The sequence below is a fragment of the Doryrhamphus excisus genome, chromosome 7, assembly GCF_030265055.1.
Source record: "Doryrhamphus excisus isolate RoL2022-K1 chromosome 7, RoL_Dexc_1.0, whole genome shotgun sequence".
Lineage (NCBI taxonomy): Eukaryota > Metazoa > Chordata > Actinopteri > Syngnathiformes > Syngnathidae > Doryrhamphus > Doryrhamphus excisus.
Window position 1 is genome coordinate 3190443 of NC_080472.1, and position 16435 is coordinate 3206877.

The 16435-nt window shown below is 39.6% G+C and overlaps 2 protein-coding genes across 5 annotated transcripts; one reads left to right on the forward strand and one right to left on the reverse strand.

Moving 5' to 3' along the window:
* Positions 1-130: 130 nt before the first annotated feature.
* On the reverse strand, positions 131-14940 carry lctla (lactase-like a). 4 transcript variants are annotated; one of them, XM_058078348.1, is made up of 17 exons: positions 14796-14940; positions 12927-13218; positions 10868-10957; positions 10430-10562; positions 10218-10349; positions 8456-8616; positions 6285-6372; positions 5899-6008; positions 5668-5796; positions 5484-5579; positions 4323-4377; positions 4083-4244; positions 2727-3001; positions 1863-1989; positions 1586-1785; positions 1442-1505; positions 134-696 (listed from the first exon to the last, which is right to left on the reverse strand). In XM_058078348.1, the coding sequence occupies exons 5-17, from the start codon at positions 10333-10335 to the stop codon at positions 581-583; spliced, it is 1701 nt and encodes a 566-aa protein (XP_057934331.1). In that variant the 5' UTR covers positions 10336-10349; positions 10430-10562; positions 10868-10957; positions 12927-13218; positions 14796-14940; the 3' UTR covers positions 134-580. The 4 variants fall into 4 exon arrangements, with proteins under 4 accessions (XP_057934333.1, XP_057934331.1, XP_057934330.1 ...); XM_058078350.1 differs by lacking the exons at positions 12927-13218; positions 14796-14940 and adding an exon at positions 1297-1370 and having other exon boundaries at positions 131-696; positions 10868-11502; XM_058078347.1 differs by lacking the exons at positions 12927-13218; positions 14796-14940 and having other exon boundaries at positions 10868-11505.
* Positions 13034-16428, forward strand: crybgx (crystallin beta gamma X). Its single transcript, XM_058078352.1, has 6 exons — positions 13034-13147; positions 13329-13377; positions 14434-14555; positions 14813-14948; positions 15149-15288; positions 16238-16428. Exons 1-6 carry the CDS (start codon positions 13104-13106, stop codon positions 16368-16370), a joined length of 624 nt encoding a protein of 207 aa, XP_057934335.1. The 5' UTR covers positions 13034-13103; the 3' UTR covers positions 16371-16428.
* The last annotated feature ends 7 nt before the right edge of the window (positions 16429-16435 follow it).

Below are 16435 nucleotides of genomic sequence, written 5' to 3' on the forward strand. Positions count from 1 at the left end.
CGCACACACGGGGAGAACATGCAAACTCCACACAGAGATGTCATAGGGGGGAATCAAACCCAGGTCTCCTAGCTGTGTGGCCTGCACGCTAACCACTTGCATGCTTTTTCCAGAAAAAAATGTGGTAGCATTGTCTGCAAATGGTACTAGCTTTAAGTCTTTTATGATCATCTTTTAGCGATGCAATTTCTTCTAAATGATGAACAATTTTGGTCCCAGTATTGACCCCAGTGGTACGCCGCACAATATATAGTATTTAAACGTCTCCTAATTTCACAGTGATATTTTAGTAAATAAGCTAAAGTGCTTTTGGTTGGCTTAACAACACAGAGAACACGACACTCCACAGTGTTAATGTTTTATAGTTTCCAAATAGTCAACAACGGAGTATCTCTTTACTTGTCAACACTTTGAAATGTTAGCATCTCCAAGATCACACAAGACCCACGTGATAACTTCAGCCCATTCTTGCGTACCATGCAAGGTAGGTGACACCTTGTGTTGACAGGATTCTTGTCAGATTTATTTTCTACGAGGAGATATAGGTTGAGTGAAAAGAGAACGGCTCAGCGTCTAAGTCTCAGAAGCGTCTCCGCAGCAGGAACATGAGGAACACCGCACCCAGGAGGATGCACAGGGTGCACACGGTGGGAACTACAATCTCTGTGACCATCTCCATGTGGCCTATCAGCGGATCTGAAACACAATGGGAGAGACACTGAAACATCAGTCATCCTTCATCCTTCATGATTCTTACTCTCCATGCAGAATACAGTTTTTAACATTATTAGAGCCCTCTAGTCATGGAATAACACCCCTATAGTCAATACTTTACACTTCTATTACCCAATATAATAGATAGTTGACATAAAATTAACAATTTAAGACATAAATCAGACTCATGCATGTGTGTGTTACTGTAAATGTGGTCAGGTGCTGACAGGAAGTCGGCGATTCAGAGCAGAGTTTTAGTTTAGTTTAGTTTGTAGGTTACGGCCAGAACAGTCACCCCATCTTAGGGATTATCGTGCATGTCGTGATATCATTCAAACCTGCAATAAAAGCCTTTTGTTCTGGCCATCAACTCTGGTGCTTGTGTATCTCACCGAACATTAGTTAGATTACTGACACCGAACGACCAGTGTATAGTAGTATTACATATCACCGTCTTTGAATGCATCTTTGTATGACTTCATTGAGCCATGTTTATGCTTGAAAATACTTTTGGATTTAAAAAAAACTCTTAAATATGCATATTTTTGGATTAATAATAGGGTGCATTTATGGTTTATGTACCTAAACTTCATCATGAACTGGCCAAGTCTTTTGCATTCCTGAATGTTCCTGACCCCCCTGGGATTTTCTTCTAGCTGGAGGGGCAAAACAAAGAAAAGCCCCATTAGATAATGGAATATCTAACCGTTCCCATTATCGTGCTCACCTGCTGCTAGGAGCTGGTTACTGGAGGAACACGTCTCTCTGGCTGTCCTCGTCCAACTTTCCACCTGTAAGAACCTTTCACAATGAAAACAGCATCCTCTCCTGGTGGTGTTATGTTATGGGTGAGCGCAAGCAAAGTTTTTACCTCTCTCTGATTCGGAAAGCCATTGGAGCTTATGATGTGTTTATAGTACTGAACCGACGCCTTTGGGTAGCGCGGTTTATTTTTGCTCCTGAAGTCCACGTAGTATAGTCCAAATCTCTCCGAGTAGCCTTCATCCCACTCAAAGTTATCCAGGAGAGACCAGGCGGTGTAGCCCTTCACGTTGACACCATCCTGTATAGCTGTGACATGGTGTAATAAGTCAGGAAAATCAAGATAAATACTAGCTGGGAGTACTGCAACAATATACTGCGTTCACCTTTAAGGAGCTCATTGGTGTAGTCTTTGAAGTACTGCATCCTCCAGTCGTCACAGAGGTCAGTGCACAGTATCTTCTCTGATACGCCGTTTTCCGTCACGTAGATCATTGGGTTTGCATACTGAGTCTATGGTGGAGATTTACAAACACGTTCATGGTGAATATATGATCTTTGTATCAGGACCTTGTACTGTGTACTCAAAGAACAATATGAAGTAATCAAATGTTGTAAATAATAACCATAAAGCATAAATATATGTTTTTGTACTTACTCATTGTATGAAGTCAAAAGGCACCAAAAAAAACCAAAAAATATACGATACCGTGGCTGTACGGGCAAATACGGCTATTGTTTACAATATTGTTTACAAGAACTTCCTGTATATCCCAGAGTGGAGGCTCTCCGCAGTGTCTGGTGTTAGTAGCACTTAGCAGCACTGATGTGATCCCAAGGTTACTTATCAACAAGCGGTCACCACAGGCTTGGGGCTGGAGCGCACCTGCTCTCACCCGGTGTGTGTGCGCACCACTGTGGAAGCCTGCAGTCACAGCCTCTGCCTGATATTGCCACAAAAATGTGTTTTTTGCTCCCGGTTAAATACATAAGCCAGGCATGTCCAAAATGTGTCCCGAATTTTTTATGGGCCTGTTAACAGCACATTGTAGAATAATGTACTTAAAACAAAATATAAAATAAACCTGGAAAAACAAAATAAAGAAGGACAAACTAAAAATGTAGACACATCGGGGTCCGAAAAAATGTACAATTGATAATCAAGGGATTGCATGCAGAATTTTGGTGCTCGCTGTTGACAGTTAGTTCAATACTTACGACTTTATTATAAATCTGTATATTCTGCGTACCTTGACAAAGTTCAGCAAGCGTCTGAATCCCCAGGGCACAGAATAAAGCCATTCGGAACCAGGGTCGGGCCACCGTGGGTCGACCAGCTCGGCAAGGTCCCGATCTGCAAAGTAGCTGTCCCCGACGCTCGACGGGTAATTTTTCTGAGTGACGTATCGGGTCGTGAAGTGTCCGAGGCCGAGGAAGTCACAGGTACCCTTGATGTAAGTCTTCTCCTCCACGGAGAAGACAGGCAGCCGGGAAGCTCCGAGGCCCTGCTGGCCACTTTTTTTGCCTAATGGGAGTGAAAAGACACATCGGTATACGAACCAGTCAACTGTTGCACAGTGGGTACGGGGTTAAATATTCGATCCCTGTTTATTTTGTAAGTCCACCCCCTGAAAAAGGTATGTTTTGGGCCATTGTCATGTTAGAACCCAAGGAGGTTCTCATGCAGGATTTGACAGTAACTAGTAGTGTAAAATGATGGACCTTTCATGTCTTTAGAACAGGGGTGGGCAAACTTTTTGACTCGCGGGCCGCATTAATTTAACAAAATTGACGGGGGGGATTATGTAGTATTTTACACGTAACAGTCAATTTTTACACCAATATTTTTACATATATTTTACATGTAAAAGTGTCATGCAATCTGCTATATGTGCACTTTGAAATCATTTATTTGATGTAAAGTGTGTTATAAATGTATTATTATTGTTATTTTTATTAGAATTATTATTATTATTAGTTATAGTAATGCTATTATATTATTATTATTATTATTATTTTGTTAATAATAATAATACTACCATTATTATATTAATATTATTAACAACAATATTAATATAATAGTAGTATTATCATTATTGACATTATTATTATTACTATTATTGTGCTTGTGCTCATTTTTCCAGGAGTATTTTGTAAACAACAGACCACATCAAATAACGAAATTGATAAAGCAGCTACCTCAACCATCAAAAAGTTGGCCCAAGCCACGATGCCAGGTTATGTGTTGAGTTTAAATGAAATACTTTGGGGAAAAAACAGGCGGGCCATATTGAAACACTTGGCGGGCCGCATGTGGCCCCCGGGCCGTAGTTTGCCCACCCCTGCTTTAGAACGTACAAAAACAACAGGGGATGAAATCATTATTAGATGAGTTGTGCCCGGGTGAAAAAGTAGCATGAAGCCATTTTGTGCATGTTGTTTACATGAGAGAATATAAGCCTCCTCTTATGTTGACGTGACACTACTTTATATATCAATTCTAAATACTTTGTTTTGTGCCTCTGATTCCTTCTGTTCATGGATCATCTTACATTCATTTGTGGCGAGTAGCTGTACTGTTTATGCGCCAAAGACCAAGAACGTACCAATGTAATCCTTCATAACCTGAGGGTAGTCTCCATTGAAGATGGGTGTGGCAAACCATCCCAAATAAAACTGGATGTATCGGTCGGCTGCTTCAATGTCTCTCTGGTTGCTGATGTCCACTGGTTCACCCCAGTCAGCCGTCAGGGAGATCCCGACCAGACCTGGACACAAAGTACTTTTTGTCTCATCGTAAAAACGTGACAAATATGGAGTATTAAGTATATCACATGTGAGAATACCGTTCTGCTTCTTCCTCCATTGGATGTCGTATGTGTGCCAAACCTTGGCATGAGCCTGTGACAAAACAACGAGAATGAATGTCACGACCTCAGTATCGAACAATAAATATTAGGGGTATAATGGTGTATGTATTATTTTTAGTACAGGCGTACGGACAAATAGAGTACTTAGATCGTTAGTCTCCTAGTTGAAGAGAGAAGGGCATGCTTATGGAGCTCAATCTAATTGAATAATTACAGCTTTTATTGCAAATGTTGATCCAAAATCGGATGATTATGATTATTTACTGGATGATTTCGGGCTGCACAGCGGTTAGCGGTTAGCGTGCAGACCTCACAGCTACGAGACCGGGTTTCAATTCCACCCTCGGCCATATATGTATGGAGTTTGCATGTTCTCCGGGTACTCCGGTTTTCTCCCACATTCCAAAAACATGCTAGGTTAATTGGCGACTCCAAATTGTCCATAGGTATGAATGTGAGTGTGAATGGTTGTTTGTCTATATGTGCCCTGTGATTGGCTGGCCACCCAGTCCAGGGTGTACCCCGCCTCTCGCCTGAAGACAGCTGGGATAGGCTCCAGCACCCCCGCGACCCTCGTGAGGATAAGCCAGGGGTGGGCAAACTACGGCCCGGGGGCCACATCCGGCCCGCCAAGTGTTTGAATACGGCCCGTCCGTGATGATGATAATAATAATAAGAAATTTTAAAATATTAAAATATAAAATATAAAATATAAAAATATAAAAATATTAAAATATAAAAATATTAAAATATTAAAATATTAAAATATTAAAATCTTAAAATATTAAAATATTAAAATATTAAAATATTAAAATATTAAAATATTAAAATATTAAAATAAAAATATTAAAATAAAAATATTAAAATAAAAATATTTAAATAAAAATATAAAATAATAAATAATAATAGCAGACTGCATGACACTTTTACAGATACAATAATACCAGGTGGACTGTTACGTGTAAAATATATAGTCTGCCCCCCGCCCCCCCCGTTTTGTTTAATCAATGTGGCCCGCGAGTCAAAACGTTTGCCCACCCCTGGGCTAAGCGGTAGAAAATGAATGAATGGATTATTGTGGTCTCTGAACGCCCACCATAGACACACGACCAGACTACTCTTTTCCCCGATAGCTACCTTTATGATGTTATGCGCAGCCGTATAAGCTCCTGTTCCTTTCAGCCTCAAACCCGGTGCGTGTTTACCAGTTTCATATCCCTCCACAGCAATGGACTGAAAAGACCAAAAGAACAGACCAGAACACAATTAGAACCCCTTGTCACATGATTCTCCTCGGTGCCTCATCTTCAACTTTACCCACCCAGGGATTGCTGAAAGTAATCCAATACTTCACTCGGTTCCCAAACCGTTCGAAGCACAAGTTGGCAAAGTCATTGAAGTGGTTGACCATGCTGACATTCTGCCAGCCGCCATATTTCTCCTGTAAGACCTGCGAGTTCCGTGAGAGAATGAATCAATATGAGTTTGATTTCTAACCAATAGATAGACATTCTAACATAAATGTGTATGTGTAAATGAATGTGACTTTCACCTGTGGTAAATCCCAGTGATACAAAGTAACGACGGGGGTGATCTTCTTGTCCAGCAGCATGTTGATAAGATCACTGTAATATTTGATTCCTTTTTCATTGATGTATTCACCTAAAAGAGGAACACCATATATGTACAATTAAGACCAAGTTTAAGAATTGACATTACATTACATTCACTGCTGGATTTTTAAGGAGGCTCTAAGTCAGGGGTCTCAAACACTAGTTTGAGGACCCCACATTGATACCAAAGTTTAATATTGAAATGACAGCTTAAATGTAATTTCCTGCATTTTTTCAATTAGTCTTAAAATTTGTATCAGGAGTGTGTTATGAACCACAACTCCTTGGAGACGTCTCCAAGGAGCAAAATGATCCTGATTTTTACCTTTCAGTCCACTTGGCAAAATTCGTGGCCAGGATAAGGAGAAACGATAATGATTCAACTTCATCTCCTTCATCAAGTTAATATCATCCTGAAAAAAAAAAACAATGTTATTGTCAGATTATTGTAAAATAGCAGGTAGGCACACAGGTGAAAAACCGAATGAGAAAAAAATTGTACTTTTGAGGTTATAAAGTGGATCCTAGCATAGTCACAATTCAGCATTCACACTCTTTTTTTTTTTTCCTCACAGAAATCACGTCTCATCTATGGAGGACCAAAACTGCCAAAATAATAAATAAATAAATAAATATATAAAATATAAAAGCAAAAATAAATACAAAAATAAAAAAACAAGATTCAAAAATTAAAAATAAATACAAAAATAAATGTAGAAATAAATACAAAAATAAATATATAAATAGAATTACATATCAATAAATAAATAATAAAAGCACTCTGCTCTCATATGTATTTATTTCATTCAAATGAGGGGGCGGTCCTCACATGTCGATCAACCAATAGGCGAACAGTTCAACCCAAGACACACTTAGGACCGCCCCCTCATTTGAATAGTTTTTCCTTCTGCATTTCAAGCTGACATTGTCTGCTGCATGAAATAAATACATATGAGAGCAGAGTGCTTTTATTTATTTATTGATATGTAATTCTATTTATATATTTATTTTTGTATTTATTTCTACATTTATTTTTGTATTTATTTTTAATTTTTGAATCTTGTTTTTTATTTTTGTATTTATTTTTGCTTTTATTTATTTATTTATGTATATATTTTTTTATTTCCATTTATATTAATTTTTTTGTATTTAATTTTTTGATTTTTTTTTCATTTTTGTTTTTATTTCCACTTTTATTTATTTATTTATTTATTATTTTGGCAGTTTTGGTCCTCCATACTCATCCACACTGTCTGTAATAATTTCTAAATATGTGATAATACTGCTAAAATATACAGCATACGTGTAACCGCTGTTACAAAAAAAAAGTCCACAATTTTACATGTTCATGTCTTTATGCTTCATGATAATGCTGAACTGAGATTTCGCACTTTGTTCATTGGTCCTTGAATGCACCATAGTTGTAGCGAGACACAAAACTGAAACTTACATAGAACTTTTACACTGGTCTATATATGTTCATCGATTCAAGTACATTGTCATTCATTACCGGTGAGTACCGAAACATTTTTCTCTTTTGCAGAGAGAAGGAACGTGTTGTCACTTTTATACCTAATGTTGATTGTCAGAGAAAATAACGGTCAAGCTAGCAGGAGGTTTAGAAGAGGGAGGTGCGAGTCGTATTAATTTAATGGAAATGCATTGGAACGGGACTGGAGATTTTGTCCGAAATAGGCGAAATCCGTTGTCAAAAATCCGATATATGCAATGAATTTTTATTGGAAATGCATTACAGAAAAATCGGTTCTTTTTTATCTGTCCGTTGTGAGCGAATTTCCGATATATCCGAGGTTTACTGTACTTTTGCCCCACAGTGCCAAATGTTGAAAGTCATCATTCTATATGTGCACTTTGAAATCATTTATTTGATGTAAAGTGTGTTATAAATGTATTATTATTATTATTATTTTGTTAATAATAATAATAATATTACTACAATTATTACATTAATATTATTAACAACAATATTAATATAATAGTAGTATTATTATCATTGTTGACAACAACATTATTATTATTATTATTATTATTTGTATTACTATTATTGTGCTTGTGCTCCTTTTTCCAGGAGTATTTTATAATATTACTACCATTATTATATTAATATTATTAACAACAATATTAATATAATAGTATTATTATCATTATTGACATTATTATTATTATTACTATTATTGTGCTTGTGCTCCTTTTTCCAGGAGTATTTTGTAAACAACAGACCACATCAAATAACGAAATTGATAAAGCAGCTACCTCAACCATCAAAAAGTTGGCCCAAGCCACAATGCCAGGTTATGTGTTGAGTTTAAATGAAATACTTTGGAAAAAACAGGCGGGCCATATTGAAACACTTGGCAGGCCACATGTGGCCCCCGGGCCGTAGTTTGCCCACCCCTGTTCTATATAATCAAATAAACATAGGTGACAGTGACAGTTTGTAGCATGAATACAAGACCCCCATTTGGTCTCCCTCACCTTGAATTTGTAGAAGCCGTCACAAGAGGAGTCGCCGGTTTCATTCTGGAATATATTCCCCTTTTTATGGGTAAATGCATCCCAAATGCTCATGCCTTTACCGTCCACATTCCACGCTCCTTCCGTCTGATAAGCAGAACTGCCAGCCCCCCAGGAAAAACCTGCAGACAAAGAGGTTACTTATACTTAGTGGCTATATTTACTGGATCGAATACTGGGAAAAACACCAAACAAAACTGCTCAATTATTGGGACAAAATTCTAAACTCTAATCTAAATTCCTAAAAAAAAAATACTTATTTTTGCTGAACAACCTATTTGTCTTTGATAGCCACATTTGGTAAGTTTCTATACTTTGTAGGCTACTAAAATCATATTTTTTTTCGTTTTTGAGGGTTTCTTTTGTGAGAGCTTTTCATGTAGCTTACATTTCAGTTACTATAGTGTACTAAATTGTTTTTTTGTTTTTATTTGTTATAGATTTTGTCAGCTGTAAGAACTTAAAAAAAAAAAAAAAAAAACATAGAAGTTGCTATAAATCAGCTCTTAAAGGGGAACTGCACTTTTGGGGGAATTTCAGACAACATTCACAATCTTTATGTGAAACACGAATACATATTTATTTCCCTTTTTGTGTATTATAACACCAGAAAACGAGTTAATATGAGCTAGCTAACAATACGCTTCATTGGGATACACCTAGTTTTGCTCCAAAACCCACCAAAAAAAACTATTTAACCATGTTTTACCATTTGATATTGCAGTGATCATGCAAGAGCAAGTACATTGATTATGTAAATAGAAATAGAACATTGTTGGCGTTTTTTGAGGGTTTTTTTTTGTGAGGGCTTTCGCGACAAAATATGTATTTCCCATGACGTCCATTGTTAGCTAGTTCATATTAACTTGTTTTCTCGTGCTAGAATGTACAGAAAAGGGAAAGAAATATGTATCCATGTTTCACATAAGGATTGTGAATGAAGGGCAAAATTCTTAAAAAAAAAAAAAAGCGCAGTTCCCCTTTAAATTAAACTCTTATGAGCTATTTTTGTTATCATCATTATACAGTAAACCTCGGATATATCGGACTCGGATATATCGGAAATTCGCTCACAACGGACAGATAAAAAAGAACCGATTTTTCTGTAATGCATTTTCCAATAAAAATTCATTGCATATATCGGATTTTTTTATAACGGATTTCGCCTATTTCGGACAAAATCTCCAGTCCCGTTCCAATGCATTTCCATGAAATTTCCCTGGCATATATCGGATGGCCGCATCGTGGCGCTCCGATTCGCCGAATCGTGACCGAATCGCTATACGACGTCATTTGCAGCGTTTGCAGCGTTGCCTGCGCGTCCAGGTACATTGGAAACATAGTCAAGGAAGTGCCTTTTTATAACGGATAAAATCCCATTTACGCATATACCGGATATAAATCCCATATATGCGTAAAACGGACATTTTCCGGTATACGCATATAACGGATTTCGCTTAGATCGGACAAAACCAGTGGGAACAATTGAATCCGATATATATCCGAGGTTTACTGTATCATTATATCCATCCAAATGAATGTACCTATAGTTAGCATAGTACCAGGGGTTAAAACAGATCAATAAAGTGAAGAAACAAGGATGGTGTAATACTTTTTTCCATGACTATATTTTACCATCCTGGTCTTAGCAGTAAATCAAGCACACAAAACCCTTTGTGGATTTTAGTCTGGACTGGCCCTCAGATACTCATTGCAATCGTACCTGTTGGGAAGGTCCCATAGTGGAAAGGCGTTTTGTCATTCTTGGTCCAGTCAAAGTCCTCGATGGCTGACACGCACAGCACGAGCGCTAACACTTGCAAACGCACCACCTTCATCATGTTTGGCCAGGAGCCTAAACCAAAAGCACATTCAAATACTGATTTTGGTGCAAAATGAACACTTTTCTTTGACGAGTGCATTAGTTCAACTCACCTGAGTCGGACGTCCACGGGTGGTGAATCACAGCATCCTAACTCGGACCCTGAACTCGGCGAAACGGCGTTTGATATCCACTTATCCACTGTAAAGACTACTCCCGTCTTGAGTTTCCGTTCATTTTCGCCAGCTGTAAGACACGCTCACACAAAACCCGATGAGAGATAGAAAGTACGACAGCTTGTCAAGTACCGTCAGGATAAGAGACATGTTTGGTTTGAAGGATCTTGAAAAAAAAAACGTCAAACGATATTTAGAAAGTAGGTCAAGCTGTACATTCAACTTTGCTGTCTCTCTACTCTCACTAAAACTGACTCTTTGCTCGACGAGGGTCCCAAGTGGACTGTATACGTGTGCAGACATACACATGGGCATTCATAGTATACATACATTTGCATATATATATATGCATTTGCATCCATATACATGTCTGACCTGCTGTTTGTCCTTCATTGGGCTCTGCTGGAGAATGCTCCAAAACACAAGAAAGCTCCACAATCTTCTGGACAGGTTGGATGTGCACCACTGTCACCGGTGACAAAACACACTGAAGCATCCAGAGGATTTCCTGCTTTCATCAGCTCACACACACAACATCGCTCTCTCTCTCTCCCACACACACACACACACACACACACACACACACAATAAATCCCACTCCTTTTGAAATCAGTGAAGTGTAAAAATCTGCTGTGGCTAACAGATCTTTTGGAACACGTTGAGATTTTGGCGCTGTAAGCACAGTTGATGGACTGTACGCTCTCCGTTAGTCATGTGATATATTTTCATTGATGACATCATGGTAAACAGATCCGGAATGATAGCACAATACAAGGATAGTCAACATGGTCAACATCCCATCCTGTTTTCTAAGCCGCTTATTAGATTAGATACAACGTTATTGTTATTGCTCATGTCACTTGTAACAAAAAAGGTTAGCTAAGAAGAAGTGGGACATGGAGAGCACTGAAGAGAGTAGACAGGAGTACAGAATCGTAAGGAAGTCCCACACACGGCAGTTATATATATATATATATATATATATATACAGTAAACCTCGGATATATGTATCGGACTCGGATATATCGGAAATTCGCTCACAACAGACAGATAAAAAAGAAACGATTTTTCTGTAATGCATTTCCAATAAAAATTCATTGCATATATCGGATTTTTTATAACGGATTTCGCCTATTTCGGACAAAATCTCCAGTCCCGTTCCAATGCATTTCCATGAAATTTCCCTGGCATATATCGGATGGCCGCATCGTGGCGCTCCGATTCGCCGAATCGTGACAGGCCGCTATACGACGTCGTTTGCAGCGTTGCCTGCGCGTCCAGGTACATTGGAAACATAGTCAAGGAAGTGCCTTTTTATAACGCATAAAATCCCATTTACGCATATACCGGATATAAATCCCATATATGCGTAAAACGGACATTTTCCGGTATACGCATATAACGGATTTCGCTTATATCGGACAAAACCAGTGGGAAAAAATTGAATCCGATATATCCGAGGTTTACTGTATATGTATGTATGTGGTTAGCGCACAGGCCTCGCAGCTGAGAGACCCCAGTTCAATTCCACCCTCGGCCATCTCTATGTGGAGTTTGCATGTTCTCCTCGTACTACGGTTTCCTCCCACATTCCAAAGACATGCTAGGTTAATTAGCCACTCCAAATTGTCCATAGGTATGAATGTGAGTGTGAATGGTTGTTTGTCTATATGTGCCCTGTGATTGGCTGGCCACCGGTCCAGGGTGCCCAAGACAGCTGGGATAGGCTGTTAAATTTAAATGTTTTTTTTAATGACTTAGTCATGAAAATTATGTTCTGAGTGTCCCTGAATGCATCTCGAGTTCTTGCAATGAGAATGAAGTGTCGCCCAAGTGTCGGATTGTTCACGCGCTAATAGGGAACTTGAGCCGGGATTAGACTCTCATGAGACGGGTTAGTTTTACCCAACGGATGATACTGGTAATCCTGCTCACTATACCAGGATGAAGGTACTAGAGACGTGTGTGAGTTGGAGATATACATAAGTATATGGTGTTGGAACTGTACTGCAGTTGATAATACTGGCCCAGTATTTACCTGCAATGGGATCAATACCAAAATTATCAGTATCGGCCGCCAGGTGCATTCACTATTCTCCCCCCCAAGCACAGCAAGTTGAATCAATGTGGTGTGGAATAGTAACAAAAGTACTGGCGTTCCCACCGGGCGCCTGTACGGAGCGTGAAGCCCCCTCTGAGGGTCGTGACCTGTTCAGGGAACACATTGTGTCGGAGCTCAGGCCGCACAAAGCGTGAATACAGTACAGTCATTATTACGAGGTGTATTGTGGCGCAAAATGCTGAATTGTTCCACGCTAAAAGAGCCGGCGCTGCACTTTCCTGCGCACACATGAACATGTCGGGAATGTGAGATGTTTCTGTCACCTTTAATACACCGTGTGTGTATTTTCAAGCGCACGGCCAATTGTATTACCTGGCTTGTTTGCGTGTCCGCACGGGAGACAACGTGAAGCGGTGTAGCGTGTTTAGCATATGAATAGCGGGAGAAACCAATGGAGAACCACTGTGAGCTTTCTGGACGCTGTCAGCTTGAGCCGGTCTGTCGGCGGTCTGTATTTAAGGAGCTTCGGTGTGGCCTCGCCGAGCTGACATGAACATCTTCACTAAGGTCCCAGGATTAGTCCAACCAACCAGGTACGTTGGCGGCTGCGAGTGGTGGCACCCGCGCACCGCAACATGGGCCGTCCCGAATCATCTCAAGATAGCTGAGGAGAAAAATGGAGCTATTTGATTATTTGGAATTGGGATGGGATTATTTTTTGAAATCTTGTAATATCTTGAAATATGTGATTAAAATATATGTCTATATCCACAGCAAGCTGGGGTCTGTGCTCCAACGTGCCTTCTACGGGTCCAGCGGGAGGGTGAGTCCAACTGCTGGTATCTGTAGTTCTGCCCCCCCCCCCCAAAAAAAATATTTTTTTCAAAAATATATGAATAAATCCTGCCTAAATGAAGCATTTTCAAGCATATAAATGACCAAATTACTTCAAATATAAACATAAGGCATATCAAGATGCATTCAAAGACGTTGTGATATGTAGTATTCTACACTGGTCACTAGGTGTCAGTAATGTTACTGTCATTTTTGGTGAAACATAGGCTTTAATTTCAGTTCTGTATGATCTCTGTATGAACATCCGGCATCACTTCCTGTCCACCCCCCACAAAGGTCGCCTAGCACTGGAACTCAACACACACTAGCATGACGCTTATTTAAGTCCTAAATGGCTTATTCTATGTTTATTCTATGTTATTATGTGTACAAATTGGGTAATACAAGCGTGAAGATGACTATAGGGGTGTTACGTCAAGTCGAGAGGGCTCTAATATTGTTAAAACCCATATTCAGAAGATTGTAAACCGCTTTTCTATGTATGCTTTGATTATGAAAATACACAATTTATAAATAAATACCACTTTGGGGCTGCACAGCGGTCGAGTGGTTAGCACGCAGACCTCACAGTTAGAAGACCAGGGTTCAATTCCACTCTCGGCCATCTCTGTGTGGAGTTTGCATGTTCTCCCTGAGCATGCGTGGGTTTACTCCGGTTTCCTCCCACATTCCAAAAACATGCTAGGTTAATTAGCCACTCCAAATTGTCCATAGGTATGAATGTGAGTGTGAATGGTTGTTTGTCTATATGTGCCCTGCGATTGGCTACCAGTCCAGGGTGTACCCCGCCTCTCGCCCGAAGACAGCTGGGATAGGCTCCAGCACCCCCCGCAAATAAGATGAATGAATGAATACCACATTCTGGTCTTGAACTAATTAACAGCGAAAAAACGAGGGATTACTGTATTGCAAAATACTCTAAGTTTCTTGTTGCTTTTCTCCAAAGGTAAAGAAAAGCCGTAACATGAGTCAAGAGTCGCATAAATACTCAACAAATGTCATTTCAAAAGTATGTTTGTTTTAGGTGACCCTTTATGAGCAGCGGAACTTTGCGGGCAGGCGTCTGGACCTAAGCTCTGACTGTGCCAGGCTCAGTGACAAGAACTTTCCCGAGAGATGCAATTCTGTCCAGGTGGAGAGCGGAGCGTAAGTGCACAGTGCCATGTAGAGATAACAAAAGGTCACTGGAACATGCTAATATCATGTACAGTAGTTCATTATCACAGGAGTTACTGTCCACACATTATTGGCACCAACCGGCACCAGCCTAGTGGACTCCTAGCATTAAAAAAATGTAAAAGTGCCCCCCTCCCGCATACTTTGGCTTTTCAGTACGCAGCCCCTGGTGGAAAAAAGTTTGAACACCCCTGACTCAAATCGACTCACCTCGCTGTCCCGTTTAGATGGATCGGTTACGAGCACGACAACTTCCGAGGTCGCCAGTACCTGTGGGACATGTCTGACCGTGGAGAGTACAACTGCTATGACAAGTGGTGTGCACAAGTGGACCACATCTCCTCCGTGCGAGCTGTCAAACAGGTGAGAGAGCAAACAGAAATGATCACATGATCACCATAAGTGCGGGGCATCAAAACAATGCACAGGACACAAAGAAAAACAGGAAATTAGCCAACACTTTATTCACACTGGATTAACATTAGTATATTCAAAGAATTTAAATGTATGAGTCAATTTTTCTATACCTGGCCCTCAACGGAAACATTTTGTGTGTTTCACAGGACAACAACCCCGCTAGAGCTCAGCTGTTTGAGCGAGCCGGCTTCTCCGGTAAGAAGATGGAGATCCAGGATGACATTCCCAACCTGATGAGCCGCTACAGCCTCAACAGATTAGCCTCCATCCGTGTGCTGGGGGGAGCGTAAGCATATTTCATCCCTGTTATTGACAAAAATGACAAAAACAAGCATTTACTCTTTAAGATTTAAGACTTAATTCATAACCTTAACCCATAAGAACCAAGAGCTACTTCTACTTAAAGTGAAATGCTTAGGGATATACCACAGAACACACACATTTCTGATGGTTTCTCACCCCTCCCCAAATACTTCAAATTAATATCAAAATTGTTACATTGTTTGTAGTAAATGTATTCACTATTTAAGAAGTCACCTTGACCGTTTTTTGTGCTTAAAACCACAAACGTACGGTACTTCCCATCGGTACATTCCTTATTGTAAAGATGGCTTATTAGTATTTTACGCCAAAGCAATGTTTTTTCATAGCTTTTTTTTAAAGTAATTCAGTCAAGAAATATAGTACGTTACATTGCCATATTTTACATCAAGTTCAATTAAAAATTATTTTTGTTTTAACCCATTTAAAAACGAATGCTAATCAAGCAAATGAGCTAGCTTACCTTACAGGCTGCCATTTTGGCGGAAGTCATATCCTCGGCCCCCGCATTTCAAAACAAGAGAAACCCGCCGGAAAATATGGGAAATTACGGTGTCCCCTGCCACCCTCCACGCATAAATATATTAAAAAAATAGTTGGTAAAAATCTGATGTTTTTGTGCAATAGCGGTATTTAAATTAGAAGTTTTATTTTGAAGGTGGGACTTTACAGGATACTACAGGGGGTATTGCGCCGATGTTGCCCGACTGTTGCCGAGCGGACCCGGAAGTGTGGCGCTCGGTTTAAAATACTGGGAACTATTAAAACGAAAGGACATTTAAAAAAAAAAAAGGACAAAAGTACGTTAGAGAAAAAACGCATGTGTTTTGATTCTGTATGAAGGACCATGAAAGCAGCGTAGGCTGGTCTTTTTTAGCCGGTTATCATGTCTAACGTTTGCAATGTATCCACAGGTGGGTCGTGTATCAGGAGCCCAACTACAGAGGACCTCATTACGTCCTGGAGAAACGAGACTACAACAACTTCTCAGACTGGGGCAGCCAGAACAACACTGTGGGCTCCATGAGAAGAGTCCGCTTCAATTAACTGTACATACTGTATTTTTACAAAACCGTCTACCTTAAAAAAAAACACTTTCATAAAACATTTCC